Source organism: Esox lucius, chromosome 20 (genome assembly GCF_011004845.1).
Source record: "Esox lucius isolate fEsoLuc1 chromosome 20, fEsoLuc1.pri, whole genome shotgun sequence".
In the NCBI taxonomy this organism is placed as follows: domain Eukaryota; kingdom Metazoa; phylum Chordata; class Actinopteri; order Esociformes; family Esocidae; genus Esox; species Esox lucius.
This window is the reverse complement of record NC_047588.1, coordinates 40,546,982-40,568,459: the sequence shown is the minus strand read 5'-3', so window position 1 is coordinate 40,568,459 and position 21,478 is coordinate 40,546,982. Positions and strand designations below refer to the sequence as shown.

Below are 21,478 nucleotides of genomic sequence, written 5' to 3'. Positions count from 1 at the left end.
GGATTGTGGTTTGTCCTAAACCAAGTGCACATTGTTTTGCTCTGTGTGTGAGGAGAATGATTAAATGAGGGAGATACGAGTAATATCCAACTACTGAATGTTTCTTCACCGCAGCAGGTCAAAGTTCACCAAGTGTAGGGAGAGGGCAGAGAATGGCAATGCATTTCAGCAGAGCCACGGATGTGTTCCCAGGGGGTTGGCAGTAGACGTCTCAAAGACAGGGAGAGAAGGAGAGGAGAGTGGATTATGAAGGCACACAGTGTCCACACGCAGACAACACTACAGGGTAATGGGGAATCAGACCTGCATCTTCCTGTGGAAACTAAGAGAACCAACAGGACAGATGTCCCAGCTGTTATCCAGCGTCCACCCCACGCTATCAATCTGCTTCTGGCTCTTCAGGTAAGCGCCCTCGCGTCTCTGCAAACGACACAGGCGTGATTGTGTTTGGACACACCTACTCATTCAAGGGTATTTCTTAATTTTTTGCGATGTTCCACACTGTAGAATAGTAGTGAGGACATCAAAACTATAAAAGAACATATATGGAATCATGTAGTAAACAGTGTTAAACAAATACACTTATATCCAATTATACAGTGGATATAAAACGTTTACACACCCCTGTTAAAATGCCAGGTTCTTGTGATGTAAAAGAATGAGACAAAGATAAATCATGTCAGAACTTTATCCACCTATAATGTGACCTATAATGTGACCTATAACATGAACAATTAAATTGAAAAACAAACTGAAATCTTTGAGGGGGAAAAATAACCAATAAAAAACTCACAATAACCTGGTTGCATAAGTGTGCACACACTCTCATAAGTTGGTATGTGGCTGTGTTCAGAATTAACCAATCACATTCAAACTCATATTAAATAGAAGTCATTACACACCTGCCATCATCAGAATAAAGGAGAGATTTCCATGACTAATGTACATTTCTCATGCATCTTGACCCAAGCAAGTCTCTTCTTATTGGTGTCCTTCAGTAGTCATTTCTTTGCAGCCATTCGACTATGAAGGCCTGTTTCACGCAATGTTCTCTGAACAGTTAATGTTGAGATGTGTCTGTTACTTGAACTCTGTCAAGTAACAGACACAATATGAGGTGAGCTACAATATGAGGTGCAGTTCATTTCCAATTTCTGAGGCTGGTAACTTTAATGAACATAGGACATAGATTGGCTCAAATGCATTAAGTAGGCAATAATTTCCACAAAAAGGCACTCCAAGGGTGTCTTTTTTGTTTGTTACGTTCCAAATGTGTTATTTCATAGTTTTGATGTCTCCACTAGTATTCTACACCGTTCCAAAAAAATAATGCGTAAAATGCAAATAAAAACAGAAGGCAATGATGTGTAAATCATTTATCCTTAAAATTCATTGAAAATATTACAATGACAACATTTCAAATGTTGAAACTGAAAAATACATGTCAAGAATTGAATTTCATGCCAGCAACACATTTCAAAAAAATTGGGACAGGTACATCTTTACCACTGTGTTGCATCACCTCTTCTTTTAAAAATACTCTGTAAGCGTTTGGGAACTAAGGAGACCAATTTCTGTAGTTTTGAAAGTGAAATGTATTCCCATTCTTGTTTGATATTGGATTTCAGCTGCTCAACAGTTCAGGGTCTCCTTTGTCATATTTTTCAATTCATTATGCACAAAATGTTTTCAATGGGTGACAGGTCTGGACTGCAGGCAGGCCAGTTTAGCACCCAGATTCTTTGACTACGGAGCCATTCTGTTATAATACGTTCAGAATATGGTTTGGCATCGTTTTGCTGAAATAAACAAGGCATTCTCTGAAAAATATGTTGATTGGTCAGTACACAGGACACTACTAACTTCGCCTCAGTCCTTTTTTAATGAGCTCGGGCCCAGAGGGGTTCTGGATCTTGATAGTGTATGGTTTCTTCTTTGCATGGTAGAGTTTTAACTTGCAGTTGTGGATGCAGCGATGTACTGCGTTCACAGACAATGGTTTTCAGAAGTGTTCCTCAGCCCATGCAGTGATGTCCACTACAAAATTTTGTTTGTTTCTAGTGCAGTGCCACCTGAGGGCCCAAAGATCCCGGCCATCCAATATTGGTTTTCGGCCTTGTCCCTTAGATACACAGATTCATCTGGATTCTCTGAATCTTATAATGGTATTATGTACTGTAGATGGTGAGATCTCCAAAATCATTGCAATTTTTCGGTCCCATCCTCTCTGGAATGATCTTTTAATACCCGATCGTGTTACTGACCTGTTGCCTATTGACCTTATTAGTTGTTAGATGTTCCACCAGGTTTAGTTTTATAGCATTGCACAACTTCTCCAGTCTTTTGTTGCCTCTGTCCCAACTTTTTGAAACTAGTTGCTTGCATCAAATTCAATGTGGGCATATATTCTTCAAGAAAAAATAAAATGTCTCAGTTTCAAAATTTCATATGTTGCCTTTGAACTATTTTCTGTTGAAAATAGGGTTACAATTATTTGCACATTATTGCATTCGGTTTTCATTTACATTTTAAACAGTCTCAACCTTTTTGGAAAAAGGGTTGTAAAATATGGAATATAGTAAAGATAAAGACACCTTTTAATGAGTTGTTCTGTCAGAACTTTGTGCTGGCACTGTATTTTTGCATGACTGTACATAAATAAAGGCACTGACTCGTTTACATAATTCTTTCTTTAGCCTCTTAAACCAGGCCTGGCCTATAGGGTTTTTCTTGCACAGGGCTGGGAAAAACCTTTTTTCCAGTTAACCCAATGAATGATGGGTATTCTAAGGCCGTAGAAGTGTGGATGAGGTAGAAATAAGAAAAAAGCTCATTCTAAACTCCAAACGAAAAGAGGAGTCGCGGCAGTCTCCACCACTATCTACAGAAACCACTAATATAATTGACTTGTCCATTTTCAATTTCAATAAATCACAGACAGTCAGCCATGCTTGATAAACAATAGTTTTATCATAGTCTGTAGGAAGGCACACATAAACCAATTTTTTTCAGAACAGCATTTAAGCAGAGAAATTTTAATGGCTTTATTGACTCGATATTATGAATAGAGCCAGTTCTTCCAAAACAGAATAAATGTTTTCTTTCCTTCGTTTCTGATATGTTGCAACCTAGGTAGGAACTAAAAGGTTTCAGGAAATGTGTTCTATCCAGTTTGAAGAAATTGTGAAACCATACTAAGCCCGCCTTCAACAAGCTTGTAAGTGGATGTTTTAAAACCTAACATCAAATAGAAATCTTGTTGTCAGTGGTAAGTTTCCAGACCTCCAAGGAGGCCAGACAAGATTGAGCTGTGGTCTTGCAAGATTACTCTTTATTTAATTAACTTTAAACCCTATAAAATATTTCCCTTGATTTGTGATTACAACACTACTATACAGGATTTTTTAAGATGACTGTAATATGTGTCATTAAACTAATGCATTGTTTTTGGACCCCTTAAATGTTTTGTCTTGCTTTGTCTTGCATTGTTGTCCCAAATGGAACGCTTGTATTGACCGATGTGGAGTGTGACGGACACAAAATAAGTCTTCACCCTAAACACAGACTGAGATCTGCATATCATAACATGACTATGAATGTCTTTAGGCTCTAGTCACAGCCCTTTATTCAAGTTGTCGTTCTTGATGTTGGCTGACCTAACACCTGTTTGCTCGTTTTTGCACAAAAGTATCTCTCTCTCTCTACCCGCTTCTCTCACTCTCTCTCTCTCTCTCTCTCTCTCCAGCATGTCTTTGTCCAGTGCTCTCTACTCGTTCTTGTGCTGGGTGTTTTGCAGCCTCATTTACCATCAGGAGATGGAGATGAGGAGAGGTTTCTGTCCTCCATGTTGTTCTACTCGAGCCTCTCCACCCTGCTTCAGAGCTGTCTGGGAACGTGGTGAGCAGCGATCATGTCATGAAAAACATCCTTAATTTAACCCATCAGTTGGTTCATCGCTTGGTCAGTCTGTGTTCATGTTTAAAACGTTTTTCAACTTTCAAGTATAGCTTTTCATTGAAGTCTCAAGAGTTAACAGAATAGGACTGAACACATCAGGTAAATCTCCTTCATGTTCAGCCTTTCTCTCTCTTCCCCAGCTTACCTGTGGTCCAGGTTCCCTCTCTGGAGGGCCTGGTTCCTGCTCTGGTTCTCGCCGCACAGACCGGTGAGTTGGTCTCTCAGCAGGTTTAACCTCACAGTCAACCATGTTAGTTTCACAGATTAATTTCAAACTACATTTATCTGATCGATGTACAACAAGGTCTGAAAAATTCATAGAATTCCTATTGGAATTCCTCTTCCCTTATCAAATTGTAGTAGTTAGTTCAGGGTGGTTTAAGGTGGGCGTGTAGTACTGCCAGTGTTTAAAGCCGTATACTATGAGGAGGCTAAATGTCAATTCAAACTGAACACGGACCAGAGAGAAAGTTTCAATCAGGAAATTCTCAAAGAGTCTGAAAGCTTTTGTAGATTAAACAAAGTGAGAAACTAACTCAAAACATTAGATGCAGATACATTTTTACTAGATGTACAATACAAATCTTACATACGGCCCCTTTAAAACTCAGATGGCTTCCGAATCTCATTGTGGTTCTAACAGTGCTGTTCACAACCCTGCAGTGGGGGATTCGGCCTGCAGGGGGCGCTGTGGGGAGAACAAGGACCAGATCCTGCCCAGAACCATCCAAGTCAGAGAGGTACTGTATGGGCGCTGTCCAGGGTGCTGAACCCACAGTCCGGACCACCCCTCTTCTCTCACTACGGCCCCCATTGTTCCTCAATGCAGCTTTTGGCCTTTATGATAGTATAAACCTGTGGTCCAGAAGAACCTCTGTTAAAGGCTTTGCGTTTATTATACGCATTTGTCCCATCTTGCTCCCAAATACCTCAACATACAGTGCATTCCACATTAACCTCATTGCACTTGAATGTACTGAAACGCTGTCCAACACCCACTACCCCGTCTGACCTTCACCCCCTCCCCATCTCCTCCTGTCTGTCCCTCACCCCTTTCCCCATCTCCCCCTGTCTGACCCTCACCCCCTCCCCCATCTCTCCCTTCTTCTCTCACCCCCTCCCCCATCTCTCCCATCTTCTATCCATCCCTCCCCCATCTCTCCCATCTTCTCTCCATCCCTCCCCCATCTCTCCCATCTTCTCTCCATCCCTCACTCTCTCTCCTGCTCTCTCTCCTGCTCTCTCTCTACACGACATCTCATCTCCATTCCTCTCCTCTCCAGCTGCAGGGTGTGACAGTGACGGTCGGTTTGATCCAGTTGGTTCTGGGTTTGACGGGCCTGGGCGGGGTGGTTCTGAGACACTGTGGTCCACTGGTCATGGCTCCCGTGCTGTGCCTGCTGGGCTTCTCCATCTACAGGGAGGCGGCGCTGCTTTGTTCGGACCACTGGGCCATCGCTGCGCTGTACGGTTGGCTTGGCTTCTCGGCACGTCCGTCTGTCTGTTGGGGAGCGCAAGGAAGAGATGGGGATAAATATACAGAAACAATACAAACGCATGGACATAGTACATAGTACATAGGACATAGGACATAGTACATAGGACATAGTACATGCCGAAATACAATGAACAGAAAATGTAAAGTTGAGTGCACATGCTCAGCGTCATATCCAGAGGTTGTCTTTGGGAAATAGACGTATGAGTGCTGCCAGCATTGCTGCAGAGGTTGCAGGGGTGGGGGTTCAGCCTGTCAGTGCTCAGACCATACGCCGCACACTGCATCAAATTGGTCTGCATGGCTGTCGTCCCAGAAGGAAGCCTCTTCTAAAGATGATGCACAAGAAAGCCCACAAACAGTTTGCTGAAGACAAGCAGACTAAGGACATGGATGACTGGAACCATGTCCTGTGGTCAGATGAGACCAAGATAAACGTATTTGGTTCAGATGGTGTCAAGCGTGTGTGGCGGCAACCAGGTGAGGAGTACAAAGACAAATGTGTCTTGCCAACAGTCAAGCATGGTGGTGGGAGTGTCATGGTTTGGGGATGCGTGAGTGCTGCCGGCACTGGGGAGCTACAGTTCATTGAGGGAACCATGAATGCCAACATGTACTGTGACATGCAGAAGCAGAACATGATTCCCTCCCTTCGGAGACTGGGCCGCAGGGCAGTATTCCAACATGATAACAACCCCAAACACACCTCCAAGACGACCACTGCCTTGCTAAAGAAGCTGAGGGAAAAGAACTCCAGTGGCAACCTGTGAAGCTCTGGTGAACTCCATGCCCAAGGGGGTTAAGGCAGTGCTGGAAAATTATGGCGGCCACACAAATTATTGACACTTTGGGTCCAGTTGGACATTTTCACTTGGGGGTGTACTCACTTTTGTTGCCAGTTGTTTAGACATTAATGCCTGTGTATTGAGTTATTTTGAGGAGACAGCAAATTTACACTGTTATACAAGCTGTACACACACTACTTTACATAGTAGCAAAGTGTCATTTCTTCAGTGTTGTCACATGGAGAGATATAATCAAATATTTACAAAAATGTGAAGGGTGTACCCACCTTTGTAAGATACTATATAGGATGTGCAGGCATGACTATTTTGACTAAGCCAGTGATATTCTCTGTCTAGGGTGATTATTCTGCTAGTAGGCATGTCCCAACATTTACGCTCCTTCCTGTTCCCAACATGCCTCCGGCTGCCTCAACTCCCAGTCTTCAGGATGATCTCTGTGAGTCAGCCCGCTCTTTTGAGTCTCTGCTCTGTCGTATTGAGTGAGTGATTGAATGACTTACTGACTGATTTACTGACGGTAGACCAGACATAATTTTTATTTAGTCTTGATCTTGAACTGACCTTGTTTGTTTACACGTATACAATCTGTCACAGTCACAGTCTTATTTTAAATCAACTTGATACATTTTCTACAAACACTTTAAGGAATAAAGTTGCAGACAACCAAAAGGAAAACAAGAGTGGATGAACCATTGGTTCTGAAAGCCATCCATCGGGGTATCCATTACTCAGTACACCCTAAATGACAGCCCAGTTTTCAACTACTCAGTACACCCTAAATGACAGCCCAGTTTTCAACTGCTCAGTACAACCTAAATGACAACCCTGTTTTCAACTACTCAGTACACCCTAAATAAATGTTTTAGGGGACTTCGCTGGAGAAGAACTAGCTTTATTGAATAAATCAATTTCCACCTCTCTGTCGATGTGGGCATGGTCAGAATATGGATCAGATCAGGACAAATTCTGCCTGTAAGAGCCAAGTATAAATGGGGCTTGAATGAGTGCCTAACTGTCTTGGCGAGTAGATGGGCAAAACATCTCTAGTCACTAAATGAGCGCACACTTTCTTCCTGTGTGTGTATGTGTGTGTCGGTGTGTGTGTGTGTGCGTCTGTGTGTGTGTGTATGTGTGTGTGTGTGTGTGTATGTGTGTGTGTGTATGTGTGTGCGTCTGTGTGTGTATGTGTGTGTGTCTGTGTGTGTCTGTGTGTGTGGTGTGTGTGTGTGTGTGTGTGTGTGTAGGTTCTGCTGCCTGTGCTGAGTGTCTGGGCGATGTGTGCTGTACTAGAGACCTTGGGTTATTTACATCTGCACTCTGTCTCTGAGCTGCTGCCGGTGCTGAAGTCTAGTAACTCTTCCCTCCTGGCACCTCCACCATCTGAGAAAAACCTCTCCTCCAGCACTGTCCACTGGCTCCGCCTCCCGCTGGCAGGTCAGTCTGTTGCGGCCACAGAGATGTTACAGTTGGCTAACAAGCAAACGCCTGTCTGATGTGTGTGTGTGTGTGTGTGTGTGTGTGTGCAGTGGAGGCAGGGCTCCCCCTGTGGTCGGCGCGATGCATTGCGGCCGGTGTTGTTGCAGCTCTCTCCTCCTCTGTGAGCTCTGTGGGAGTGTACATGTTAACTGCCCGCGTACTGGGGGCCCCCCCTCCCCCTCCTGCTGCCTTTAACAGAGGCCTGGGGGCGCAGGGCCTGGGCAGTGTGGTGGCTGGCCTGATGGGGGCGCCACTTGGGCTCAGCAGCAGTGTCCCCAACGGCTGTTTGCTGAGAATCAGCCAGGTAAACTGGTGAAATGCTGTTTTTCCACTGAGACTAAGCCCCTCACAGCACTGAGACTATACCCCTCACACCACTGAGACTAAGCCCCTCACAGCACTGAGACTATACCCCTCACACCACTGAGACTCTACCCCTCACACCACTGAGACTAACCCCCTCACACCACTGAGACTAACACCCTCACACCACTGAGACTATACCCCTCACACCACTGAGACTATACCCCTCACACCACTAAGACTAACCCCCTCACACCACTGATACTAACTCCCTCACACCACTGAGACTATACCCCTCACACCACTGAGACTAACACCCTCACACCACTGAGACTAACCCCTCACACCACTGAGACTAACCCCCTCACACCACTGAGACTAACACCCTCACACCACTGAGACTAACCCCTCACACCACTGAGACTAACCCCTCACACCACTGAGACTAACCCCCTCACACCACTGAGACTAACCCCTCACACCACTGAGACTAACCCCCTCACACCACTGAGACTAATCCCCTCACACCACTGAGACTTACCCCCTGAGGGCATGATTAGGTGTCATTGATATGGTTGTCAAAAGCAACACAGATCCTACATCTCTCTGTTTGACTCTAGTGTCTTTCTTTCCTCATAGGCTGGGTCTAGGTGGACAGTGCAACTGGCAGCCATCTTGGGTCTTGCCCTAGGATTGTCCCCTCGTCTGACACAGCTCCTCACCTCTGTCCCCTTGGCAATCTATGGTTGGTTTCCTTACCTGTCCCCTCTGTTCCTCTCTCTATTTCTTCCTTCTTTCCTTCTTCCTCTTTTGCACTTTCCCTATCTCCCCCTCTCTCTTCTATTTGTTATTCACCTCTTTCTTACTGTCTCTCTCACAATCTCTCTCTTACCCTCACTGAGTCTGGCCTATTTTCTAAGGCCTATTAACTCCATTCCTTGTGTCCTCTCTTCTGACCACTCCCTCAAAATCCACAGATAGTTTGGGCGTTCCTCTCCTTGGACCGTCATCGGCAGTGGGTTTTGAGAAGGAGAGAGGACATGATAAAGGATCTTCCATTTCTCTTCTCTATAGGTGCTGTTCTCAGTGTGACCTATGCCATCGCCATGGCAATGGGGGTGACATATTTCCAGTTTACACACATAGATTCTGGGCGTAACATCTTCAACACCGGCTTCGCGCTCTTCATGTCCCTTGTCTTGCCTCACTGGTTCTGTCTACGGAGCGATTTTATAGATACTGGTAAGTTATAACGCAAGTTTATCAATGGGGATGTTGCTGAGGATACATTAGACAATTAAAAGATGCATTCTGAACTGATCAGATCTTGTGATCAGATTTAAGTGTAAACAGAGAAGATCCGGTTGAGATCTGGACCAGATCATTACATGCTCAGTAAAATATAACAACTAACTGCCCAGCATTTCCTGATGTTGACTATTTGTCCTGTAATTACTCAAAACATGAGTAAAAGGAGACTTTCTTCAAAATATTTTAATGTTATATAATAAAAGTATATTTTCTGTGTAGGAATGGTGGAGGAATGGTGAGAGCACAACCAAACAGCACCATATTGCACAAAACCTTTAAAAGCAAAGACAAGTCAAATACCATGTACAAATGGGTAGAAAACGCTATGGAAGCTCACTGTAATATAAATATAGGAAATGCACTTCAAAACAAACCTTCTAAAAATATTTTACAGCCTGCCTGTTTAACCATGTGGGCATAAATATTGTGTTTTAGAATGCATTTCTCTTCAACATAACAGTGAAGGCTGATTAAATTATAATTTTGAATCATAGTCCTAAAACTCAAAATCTAAACGATCCATTTAAAAATGCTCCCATGTTAGCTCAGCAGAAATCACAAATGAAGGAAACCCATGCTAGGTTCTTATGTTATTCTGATGCCATACATGTTAGTTAAACAGTGGTGGAGAAATACAGTTAAATATCTTACCGTGTCTTAATGAAAGTACACATTTTGTGTGTGTGTGTGTGTGTGTGTGTACCTATGCAGGTATGACCAGTGTTGATGTTCTACTCCAGTCTCTTCTGACCTCACCTGTGCTGCTGGTGGGCATCTTTTCTTTCCTACTGGACAACACTGTATCAGGTAATGCCCAAGCTACCTCCGCTAAGTAAACACCTTGTAGATGCCGCAAGCTTAGAAACGGACTGAGAATGTTCCAGAAGCATGTTACGAGAGCCGGATAACAGACTAGCAGCTGGCTGACGAATGTCCTGACGACAAGCGAGAACACGAGCGGCAGCCCAGTGAATTGACAGGTCCAATGCAGCCACACACCCCACACCCCCAAAACACTGGTGGGTGTTGGCCATCGCCACCTAAAAGCATACTTCCTATATTCATATTTGGATGAAATAACACTCACCTAGAGTTCTTCTTTAAGATCAGTGAAGCCATTATTCACCTCGTTCCCAGCCTGAAATTAGCATTATTAGCATTGTCGAAATTCATTGAAACCTTGAAGCCTGAACAATGACTTAAATAACACTTATTAATGCCAATTCTAGGCTGGGAGTAAATAAGTGTATTTTTCACCCAATTATAAATATAGGACGAACTATCCCTTTAAAGCCACTTGATGTGCCTGAACCCTGACCCTACCCAATGGTTCTGTAGGGAAACAACAGGACACATGCTCTGTCACGTTCTATGTCATTACAGAAGTTGGTCAGGGCTGTCGTAAGCGTAGAAATTGAAAGAATAGAGCTGTCCACCATCTAGTCAGCATTGTGTGTGTCAGAGTGTCTCAAATGGTCATGATGTGTCTTCCCCCAGGATCTCTGGCGGAGCGGGGGCTCGACTCCGCAGAGAGCAGGAAGACGGGGAGGACGTTGGTCAGCGGCGAACCCGGCCACTGGACTACAGGACACCAACAGGAAGTAGCTTTGGTGTATGACTCCCCTTACCTCCTGACAAGACTGTGGAACTTACCCGGGTTCAGGACGGTCGCCTACACAGCCTTCAGGATCCCAGATGATGGGGATGTTCTCTAGAGTTGTGTTGGACCCATGTGTGCGGAAAGGTCCAAGGTTTCATCGTGTGATAAAGGGACTGAGAAGTGCATGTAATGAGATGAACCTGACAATTAAACCGTTTCTGGACTCACAGGGAGGGGAGATGGAAGACTGACTGGCTCACGCCGTTTATGTACTGAACTGGTATTTCTCAAGTGTTATGCTTGGTTAACTCAATGTGTGACTCCAGGACACAAATAATAATGACTGTGAAGAATTACGAAGATACATTGCCTTATTTTTAAAAATAGATATTTAAATTGTTTCTCACAACATAATATTATAATATACATCTGACATACTTAATGCTTCTGATTACCAGTGGAAAACATTATTCCATAAAGTAACTGTGAAAGGCTGAACATGTAACTACAATATAACAGATATACCTGAACACAATGACTGGCTGTGGACAGCAACATACTGTATTACACACAGATGCATGAGTAAACTATCTTAAATCCCAGTACAACCCATGCGGTAGGCCAAGCAAACATAATATGCTTTTATTTCCTCCGTAGCCTGCGATTTCGGGTTTGTTACATAAAAAATACAACTCATGGCTTATTTCTGTATTTGAAGCCTCCTCGTCTCAACATCTTAATGCTCTCTCCCCTTACCTGAGCTGGACTTCTGTGGTGTGTTTAGTCTAGTGTGTAGTGTGTGTATTGGGATGCATTCCAGTGTTAAGTGTGGAAAGAATACAGGGGCTGATTCCGACTAGGTAAATGCACCCTCGTTATATGCACTTCTCTGTACTTGGTAGACAGACCGGTCATTTCCAGGCAAGGGAAAGCTCATGTAGTCAAGGTTTTCCGGCACAACATTTCATTAAACCACTGAAAACCCACCCACTGGCTGGCCAACCAATTTTCTCATGGATACATTTTCATTTAATGGAGTTCTTAATACATTTTATCTAAAGCCATCCCTTTAAATACAGTTTACTTCTGGTAATTTGGCTTTTGTCGACCAACTATATTTGGAGAAAAAAGGAGGATATTTGCCTCCTTTTTTACATCATACAATGATTATTGTATAGAATGATTATTGTACATAGAATTATAATAGGACAAAATGATTGATTATTCTATATATAATTATAATCGGCTGGATAGATTATTATTGCATATAGAATTATAATAGGATGAACTGATTATTTTATATAGAATTATCTGTTCCTGAGGAAACCGTGTTGTTCAATTTGTAGTGTAAAATAACTATCTGATTTGCCTATCATCCCTTTAATATCAGTTAAAAGGAAATACAATCTATCATCCCTTTAATTTAAGTTAAAAGGACATACAATTTCAATTGTGCATATTGCCACTATTAAATATACTTCACTGAGGGAAGGCTGTTAGGTTTAATACTGTATTCCTCATGACTGTTTTCACATTTGTCTCCAGGGGTCATATTGAGGTAAAATAGATTAAAACCAATTATATATTTTAACAATCTCTTTATCTGAGTTCATTCATTATTTGTTCAGCTCTGCTCTAATCAATAGGTATTATGGAATTGTAAAGTGCCTGAAGAATGGGGTCTTTTTTATGTTTGTTTTGTCAGAGCAAAGGTGCTGGAATTATGACGGATAGAGGCCAAAGTACGTGTTCGAGAGGATCAAAATCTCAATGTATCATGGGTAAATGTGACCGATGGCCTGCCTGATCTATAAATAATAGCAAGTATTTTTTATGATGCAAGGTGATTTGCAGATCAGTCACGCAGATCATTCAGCATTTTGATCCTCTCAAACACAGCCAAGGTCAGACTAATTTATAGCTTATCTGTAGACAAACCTCTAAAACATACCCTCTTTTCTTCTCCACCCCATGAGGGGCTGAAACAAGGGTTATCTCAGTCTGACCTTTACGGTCAGAATATGTAGAGAAAGAGAAAAGTGCATATAATTGGAATACATTCGCATTTAAGTGCATTTATCTCGGGTCGGAATTGGCTCCATGGTGATAAAAAGCCTACTAACATTTCTGCAATTAAGTTAGAGAGATTATTAAGGCTGAGAGGAATGTTGTCTTTGCTAATGTTGCTCCCTGAACTGTTCACACACAAATCTCTTCAAATGTATTAAAGTGTTAATCAGACAGAAATCAATCCTGCTCTGCTGCACAGCTTCAGCAAACGATTTTCTAAATATCCATCGCATATACAACTCTGCTTGAAAGTCTGCATGAAAATAATGGAAACAAAGCTACAGTAAGGTTTCCATTTGACTCAAGCTCCCTTGTTGGTCCCACCACCCAGAACTCAGCAGAGTGATTCCCAGTTCTTTGTCCTTCATTTCCCTTCTCTAACCTGTCTCTCTCTCTCTACCTCTCTCTCTCTCTCTCTCTCTCTCTCTCTCTACCTCTCTATCTCTCTGTTCTTCCTGACATTTCTGGTCTGGGTTAATGTCTTCCTGTTTATCTCTCAGGGTCGTGTGTTGCCACCCCCCAGGGGTGGAAGTGTCCCGGGTCCAGTAGGAGGGTTCCTATCCGATGTAAGACCCAGGGGTACCAGTGTAGTCCGCCTCCCTGCGGGGACCCACTCCAACCTGTCCAGCCGTACATCAGGCGGAGCGGCTCGAAGGCCCAGTGGGCTATCTGGGGCTGGTCCATAGCAGCGTAGCACGATGCCAGGACGCCGTTGACCACCAGCGAGCCGTGCTGTGTCAGCGGGGCGTACGCCCCCGTGTCCACCTGGACTCGGACCCAGACGACGGGGGACAGACGGACCTGTGGCCCCTGGTCCGTCCCGGCCCCTGGGCCGGCCGTCAGCACACATTGTCCCGGCCGCACGTCGCTGGCGTACATAGTCCGCGTGACCGCCGACCCCGCCGAGCAGTTCCCCTGAGTCGCGAACACGAGATGCGCGGCGGTGAGGGTCAGGTTGGCCCCGGTGGCCGTTCCCAGCACGTAGAACTGCTTCCGCGCTTCAGGCTGCCGGTCTAGGAAGGTGATGAACTCGCTGTAGACGAGCTCGCCGCTGGCGTTTGACTCCGAGGACGCCAGGATGCGATTCCCTGGCTGGAGGTCCTGAACCTCCTTCCTGCTCCCATCCTCCAGGGTGACCAGAGAACGGCCAGGGAAGCAGCCCCCCGTCTTAGCCGCCACAGAGTGCTCTGGTGAAGGAGAAAGAGAAAGAGAAGGGGGAGGGAAGGAGAAGGAGAAGGAGAGGGGGAGGGAAGGAGAGGGGAAGGGAAAGAGAGAGATGAGAGAGAGAAAGGGCCATGTTGGACAGCTCTTATGAACTGTAGAGAACAACCCTTCTACCAAGTTAGATCAGACTGACTGGCAGTGAGTTGGATCACATAGTGTGTTCATCTAAATAGTCAGTGGTCGGGCTTTGTCGGTTGGTTGAAGTCAGAGGCCAGAAAAGGTGGGTTCCATGAGAGGTGACGTTGAGGAAACACCAGAACCATACAATCTGGGTCAAAATTACAGCCTCTTCTAATACTACATACAGGAAACACCAGAACCATATGATCTGGGTCAACATTACAGCCTCTTCTAATACTACACACAGGAAACACCAGAACCATACGATCTGGGTCAAAATTACAGCCTTTTCTAATACTACATACGGGAAACACCAGAACCATACGATCTGGGTCAAAATTACAGCCTCTTCTAATACTACATACCTGCGGACATGCCCAGTTGCACACAAAAATGAGTGCAAGTGCTGGTGCCCCCCACACCCCTCCACATACCATTGAAAAACAAACAACCTTCCACTGAAACAATGGCGGCCAGAGACAGTCGGTGTGTTTTCTGTGACGTACCCAGGTAAACATTTCAAAGCTATTCTTTACATTAATTACCCAACTCTCCTTTTCAAATAAATGTTGCACAACACACAGGGACAAATGCTTTGCCAGCTAATGAATAACCAAATGATAAAATCACTGCTTCCCTTGAAATGAGGTCATAGGTCACAGAACAAGGAAGGTAAAGGTCTACACTTCAGGTATCTCTCTATTCTATACATAAAGGGGCACCAAGTAGGGAATGGGTAAATAGATGAAGGCTGGAGGAAGTTCAAGCAGAAATGTTTAGGAAGGGGAAGTACCAAGGCCAGATAACAAGACTGGAGAGATTAGACGTCTTAGAAATTAGAACAAGTTGACCTGGAGAAACCACAGCCAGGCAACAAAAGGAGAAAGTTAATCAGTGAACCTGCCCTGGCTGGCTCTTAGAATGGGGCCTCTCAATCTTCAGTTAACCTGCCCTGGCTGGGTCATAGAATGGGGCCTATCTTTGTTGAACCTTACCTGGCTGGCTCATAGAAGTGGGCCTCTCAATCTTCAGTTAACCTGCCCTGGCTGGGTCATAGAATTGGGCCTCTCAATCTTCAGTTAACCTGCCCTGGCTGGGTCATTGAATGGGGCCTATCTTTGTTGAACTTTACTTGGCTGGCTCATAGAATTGGGCCTCTCCATCTTCAGTCAACCTACCCTGGCTTAGTGTCCAGCAGAGTGAGGCCTTATTGTATTGTGTCACAGGCTTCCGCAGCTAAAAAAGCAATGCTACTTAATTTTTCTCCAGTGTCCAGCTGTTTGCAATTCGCCAGGATTGAGCTTGCAAGCTCATTAACATTCCACAAGGAGTCGCTGGAATGTGACAAAACAAGGCAGCCAGTCTGAAATCCCACCCATCCACCTTGACGGCGCTCAGCCAATTAGCACCTCCCGCTGTGGAACCTACGGGCATCGTCAGTATGTCACAACCGGGATCCAAATCCAGGAAACGTCTCTGAGGCATCCTCTTCTTCATGATCTATTTTCAAGCTATCCCAAACCTATACTACATGGTTAACCTATGACCAAAATGTACATTTTTGTTTTTGGGATAAAAAAAAATGCAGATTTTGGGGCTATGGAATCTGGTGTAAAGCCAGGTTCAGAAAACGCCTGCTCTCTGTGCCTACTGACTCCCAGCAGACACCAGTCCTGACGGCTGGCTGGTTTTAATGAGGTGGGCTGCCTTCTCCCTTTCCTCAATTATATTGTCTCACCTCAGGTCAGTTACTACACACAATGAACCCACAAAGCCTAATGGGACCTGACCAATTACAACCCAGACAACTGACCGATCACAACCCAGACAACTGGCCCCTCACAACCCAGACAATTGACCAATCACAACCCAGAAAACTGGCCACTCACAACACAGACAAGTGACCAATCACAACCCAGACAACTGACCACTCACAACCCAGACAACTGGCCACGCACAACCCAGACAACTGACCAATCACAACCCAGACAACTGACCACTCACATCCCAGACAACTGGCCACTCACAACCTAGACAACTGACCAATCACTACCCAGACAACTGACCAATCACAACCCAGACAACTGACCAATCACAACCCAGACAACTGACCAATCACAACCCAGACAACTGACCACTCACACATTTATTTATTTTTGTATTAAAGTAATTCAAGACTTCTATCCTGATCCTTACAGTAGCACATTTTCATACTGGCCTCCTTTTGGAATTAAACCTACAACCCTGGCATCACAAATGCCTTGTAATACCAGATACATGTAACACCAAACCCAGGAAACTGGCCAATCACAACCTAGCGAATTGACCAATCCCAACCAAGGGAACTGATGACAAATGTCTGCAAACTCAATCCCAATCAACTAGATCTACTTGCACTCTACCATTTAATTTAACGTGCGGAATCAAACAGGTCTAATAAAACCTTTTTACTTGATTTAGCCTGCAAGTCTACTAGAACATTACCACTTCCTGCAGAATCAACCATGTCTACTAGAACATTACCACGTCCTGCAGAATCAACCATGTGTACTAGAACATTACCACTTCCTGCAGAATCAACCATGTCTACTAGAACATTACCACTTCCTGCAGAATCAACCAGCTCTATCAGATTCTTATTATTATTACTTTATTCATCCAGCAGAACTATATTTACGACCAACGGATAGAGAAAATCTTTGAACTGCGGTCGTCACAGTCAGGGGACTGCAAACAAAGCAATAACAGCATTTCAATCACATGTGCAGCCCGGAAAGAAGTCGTCTGTGTTGTGTTACAGGTGTGAAACAGAGCCTCCCCAAGTGTCCCGCATCCTCCATCCCCCTACCTGACTTGACACTGCAGTGCACGTGGGCCTTGGACTCGTAGTAGACCCAGTCGAAACCGGCCTCCACAGCCAGTCGGGCCAGCATGGCGTATTTGATCCGGTCCCGGTCCGAGGTGGTGATGTCCACGGCTCTGCCCTCATAGTGGAGGGAGTCCTCCGAGTGGTGGCCGTCCTCATCCCAGCCCTCCGTCACCCTCAGCTTCACCCCTGGCCACATGTTCATCACGGAGATAGCCAGGGAGTTCAGCTTGTCCTTGCAGCGCTGTTGGGGGGGGGGGGTTCAGATAAGAAAGAAACAATCACCATTGTGATCAAATGCTTGCTAAGTGGGAAAAAAGTGGACAGTTACACAATGGAAGTGGTGCGTGAGAGACCTACATGTACTGGAATTTGACATGTGATACACAAAACGAAATGATGAAGGGACATCTGGCTGTGGAAACACTTGGTTACAGTTGCGAGGAGCAGGGTGCAGACGATTAGGACTCACAGGTTCTCAAAGGAAAAGTGTAATTCACATCTAACATATTCAAAATGCTAAACGGAACATTTCCCCCCAATTGTATACCTCTCACTAGAGACAGTGGTATTTACGTAATCTAGGCCTTGCTTTTAAGACAAGAGATCTAAAAAGTTATTGAGTATAGGTAAGTAAATACGCGAACAAGTCAAATGTGAAACTTCATGTCACGTGCGTAATTTCACCACACTCAAGTGTTGGGGAGAATTAATGGAAAGGAGGGATATTGAACATATTATAAAAACTATTGTTGTCTTTTTAAAAAAGGTGAGTTAATTATATTTGTACATTTTATGATCTATAAAATTTCAAACCGCGACCGTCGCCCTCATTAAGCTATAACCAACCCTTCATAACGCGAGGAGAAGAGCGCATCTATTAAGGCGTCCACGTGGGTCCAAATGCATTAATTAAACTGGAAACAAGTTGACAAATCTTACAATGTAAAGGTTGTTGATAATCTGACAATATAACCTACATTTAGAGGGGTGCCTAGTTGTAACTTATTATGAAGCGTATTACATAATTGCCGTCCGTAAAAGTCTACAGGAATCTGCTCAACCATAACAGAGATCAATGCGGTAGAAATAAAGTTTCAATTTGGCTAACGGTTTCAACTTTTTACGAAGCACAAACCGAACAGCTTAAATAAATTATTTCTAATGCTACTGGGTCACCCCAAAACACAGGTCAAAGTGGATTTAATAAAAAAAAAAAAACATCTACGTCCTGTCTTTAAAACCATCTACGTTCGGGTTACCTGGGTCATGAGTCGATCCGCAGCGGTGTTCTCCTCATCCTTAAATATTATATCAGGGTTATAGTTTGGTGTTAGCTCTTTAAATCGTTCCGAATTTCTCGTTATTTTCCCTTCGTGTCTGCCGCTGGCACCCAGTGTCTTCTCCGCAACGTTTGGGCTGAACTGCTTATAAGCAAGGGGTGTGAGCTTTTTCGGCGGACGTCTCTTGCCGTGTCCCCTCCCCGGCCCACAACCCTCAGTTACAGTTGCGAGAAGCAGGGTGCAGACGATTAGGATCCCCAGAAGCACGGAGAGCCGCATCCCACCCAGGCCGGCGGGGCCGGGCACTCCAACGCGGAGTGGGAAGGCGGCACAGGTCGCCGTGGTTTCACTAGTTACCCCCTCCCCCCGGATGCTCCTTGTTCCCCCCACGGGGTAAGGTATGGGGGGCAGGGGGAAGAATATGTGATATTGTGTCAGCCTGTCCACGCCATCTTCCATGCGCAAAGCAACTGTCCGTGAGAGACAAGAAATGCAGTCATTAAGCCGAATGCGTTGTATGGAACCGGCGGCTGGTAAGTTCGGCGTTTCCTGCGTCGGTGTCTCTTGTTGTCCAAACGGCACGGAGTAACTGTAACTTCTTTCTCCTCTTCGGGACCCACAAGATATGGGCATGGGAGTTGTTAAGTCCGTTTATTTAAACAAACAGGTTCAAAGTCGATCGTCTGTTGTGAACAGTGGTCATAGATTGTCTTCCTGATGCTGCGGTTTGCCGCTGAAGAGCTGTCAATGTCAAAAGAGGAGGAACGCCGCGGCTGGCGTTTCTCCTTCGTGTCCGTTTGTCTCTGGCTCCGACGGCTCCCTCTCTGTGGCGCACACTGCCGCTTTTCCTTTCCCGTTGAATTGGGAAATTTGAGTGATCCGAGGGATCAGTTGCCACTCGCGACCGCACCCTGCCAGGCCTGCCCTTCTATACTTCCCGCCACTCCGCCCAGCAGGTCACCCACTTTCAACCACCTCAGAAATGCCCGTCAGGACGAACGTTCATCATCACTTCGTGGCTCTGTGTAAAGTGGCAACTTGCGGACCAGAGGAGCTTTAACGCTGTGGTCTGTACCCTGTATGCCTATATTGGGACCCTATGTAGCCTTGTGGGATCGGGCCAGAAAGCAGTGCCCCGTGAAGGGAACATAGCGATTTGCAGATGCACAACACACCAGGCCAGAGGTCGACTCTGGATTGACCTCGTTCCAGCCTATAGTGCATTTGGGCAGAAGTGTCTAGGATCGAGGTTAGATGGAACGTATCCCAATTTCATGAGCTCTTATTGGTGTCACCGGATTGCGATTCAAATGCATCGTTATCAAGGGTAGTGAGGATAAGAGCATGCTCAATTATTAGGTTAGCCTAGATGCACATTATATTTGCTATGATTGAAAACATATTGTTGTCTTTCTGCTTGGATAGAATTTGGGGTCTTGAATGTAAAACCAAATAAATTAATTAGCAAACCTGACTAGAAGGGCCATTTTGAGTGTGGAAGCAGTATAGATAATTACAACATTGTAATATGACCTGCTGTTAGCTCAGTTTCACACTGAGTTGAACTCACAGTAAAGATCAATATTTCCACTGAGGTGCCGGGACATTGAAGAGATTCGACTGCATGGACCGGGAACTGCCCCAAAAGGGAGGAGGTGTCATAAAACCCCCTTTATTTGGTGAATAAAACCCCTTTATTCACCAATGTACACTCACACACCCTCAATCTCCTAGGTGGTGCAATGGTGCCGCTAGTTGTAGGCAACATGGAGCGACAGAAAACACCAAGCCTTTGCCAATTTGTCATACAATTATATACCAGATGTGGTCCACACACTGTAACGGCCCAAGTTGTCATGTCAAAGTAGCCTTCATGGCCGACCTGATTGATACCAGAATGCATGGCCTGGTTGATACTAGAATGCATGGCCTGGTTGATACCAGAATGCATGGCCTGGTTGATACCAGAATGCATGGCCTGGTTGATACCAGAATGCATGGGCTTTCACTGGCACGTAGAAATGCTTCAGTCTAGAACTTCAGTCCTCTCAAATATAGCTTTGCTGGGAGATATGAAATCAAACCACCCGATCAACAAACCAAACCAGTGCTCTCAGTACCAGAAACACACAGTTCTCGGCCGTGGTGACGACAAGCCATCATAAATGAGGAAAGCAATACACAGAAGGCAACCAATCAGACACCAGGGCCTTACACTTAAAGCGTCTTGATTCTGCAGCGCTGATCTAGGATCTGTTTTGCTGTGTCAGTAATAATGAATTAGATTCCATAGACTGGGAGGGACCTGAATCCAGATCAGCACTCTGAGACGCTGACCAGCCCAGGTTTCAGACGGAAGTCTCCGAGCACAGGAATCTCTTGTGGATTAACAAGAAAATCAATGACTGCTTGTACACGGAGCTTAATACGGCCTTGATAAACAGGAATCTCTCCACATTCACGCAAACACACACACACTACTGCAATGAATGACAGTAGATAGGAACATAGACTGCTGACTATTATTAGGAAGATATTCCACAGGAAAGAACCTCTCGTTGTGAATACATGGTCATATGCATAAACAGACAGAGGGGTGACTGTGTTTCTGTCTGCAGAGACAGATGGAGAGACAGACAGACACAGACAGACAGACAGACAGACACAGACAGACAGAGATATGCAGATAGAGAGAGAGAGAGATACAGCCTGCAAAGATTTTAATGAGACTGAAGTGAGACTGGTAGAAAATATATCTGTGACACTCACCCAACTGTCTGTTCAATCTTTTTATAAGGCATGAAGCAGAACCTCTCCGAATTAGCTCCTCAAATATTTGCCAGCCTAAAAAAAACACAAAAAAAGCCAGTGGTTTCTTACTTGTTTCGAAAGCAGGCTCCTATACATCAACTGAACAGTTACAGCTTTGGGGGTTTAGTTTGATTTATTTTTTATTATTTCTTATGC

The 21,478-nt window shown here is 44.7% G+C and overlaps 2 protein-coding genes across 2 annotated transcripts; one reads left to right on the top strand and one right to left on the bottom strand.

Moving 5' to 3' along the window:
• The first annotated feature begins 164 nt into the window (after positions 1-164).
• slc23a3 (solute carrier family 23 member 3) lies at positions 165-11,537 on the top strand. Its single transcript, XM_010899331.4, has 12 exons — positions 165-402; positions 3,746-3,897; positions 4,098-4,165; positions 4,621-4,697; positions 5,241-5,422; positions 6,595-6,694; positions 7,503-7,692; positions 7,785-8,038; positions 8,677-8,782; positions 9,112-9,279; positions 10,060-10,155; positions 10,846-11,537. Exons 1-12 carry the CDS (start codon positions 181-183, stop codon positions 11,061-11,063), a joined length of 1,833 nt encoding a protein of 610 aa, XP_010897633.2. The 5' UTR covers positions 165-180; the 3' UTR covers positions 11,064-11,537.
• Positions 11,538-11,546: 9 nt separating this feature from the next.
• On the bottom strand, positions 11,547-19,410 carry ihha (Indian hedgehog signaling molecule a). Its single transcript, XM_010899333.4, has 3 exons — positions 18,491-19,410; positions 17,211-17,472; positions 11,547-14,205 (listed from the first exon to the last, which is right to left on the bottom strand). Exons 1-3 carry the CDS (start codon positions 19,142-19,144, stop codon positions 13,508-13,510), a joined length of 1,614 nt encoding a protein of 537 aa, XP_010897635.2. The 5' UTR covers positions 19,145-19,410; the 3' UTR covers positions 11,547-13,507.
• Positions 19,411-21,478: the final 2,068 nt, after the last annotated feature.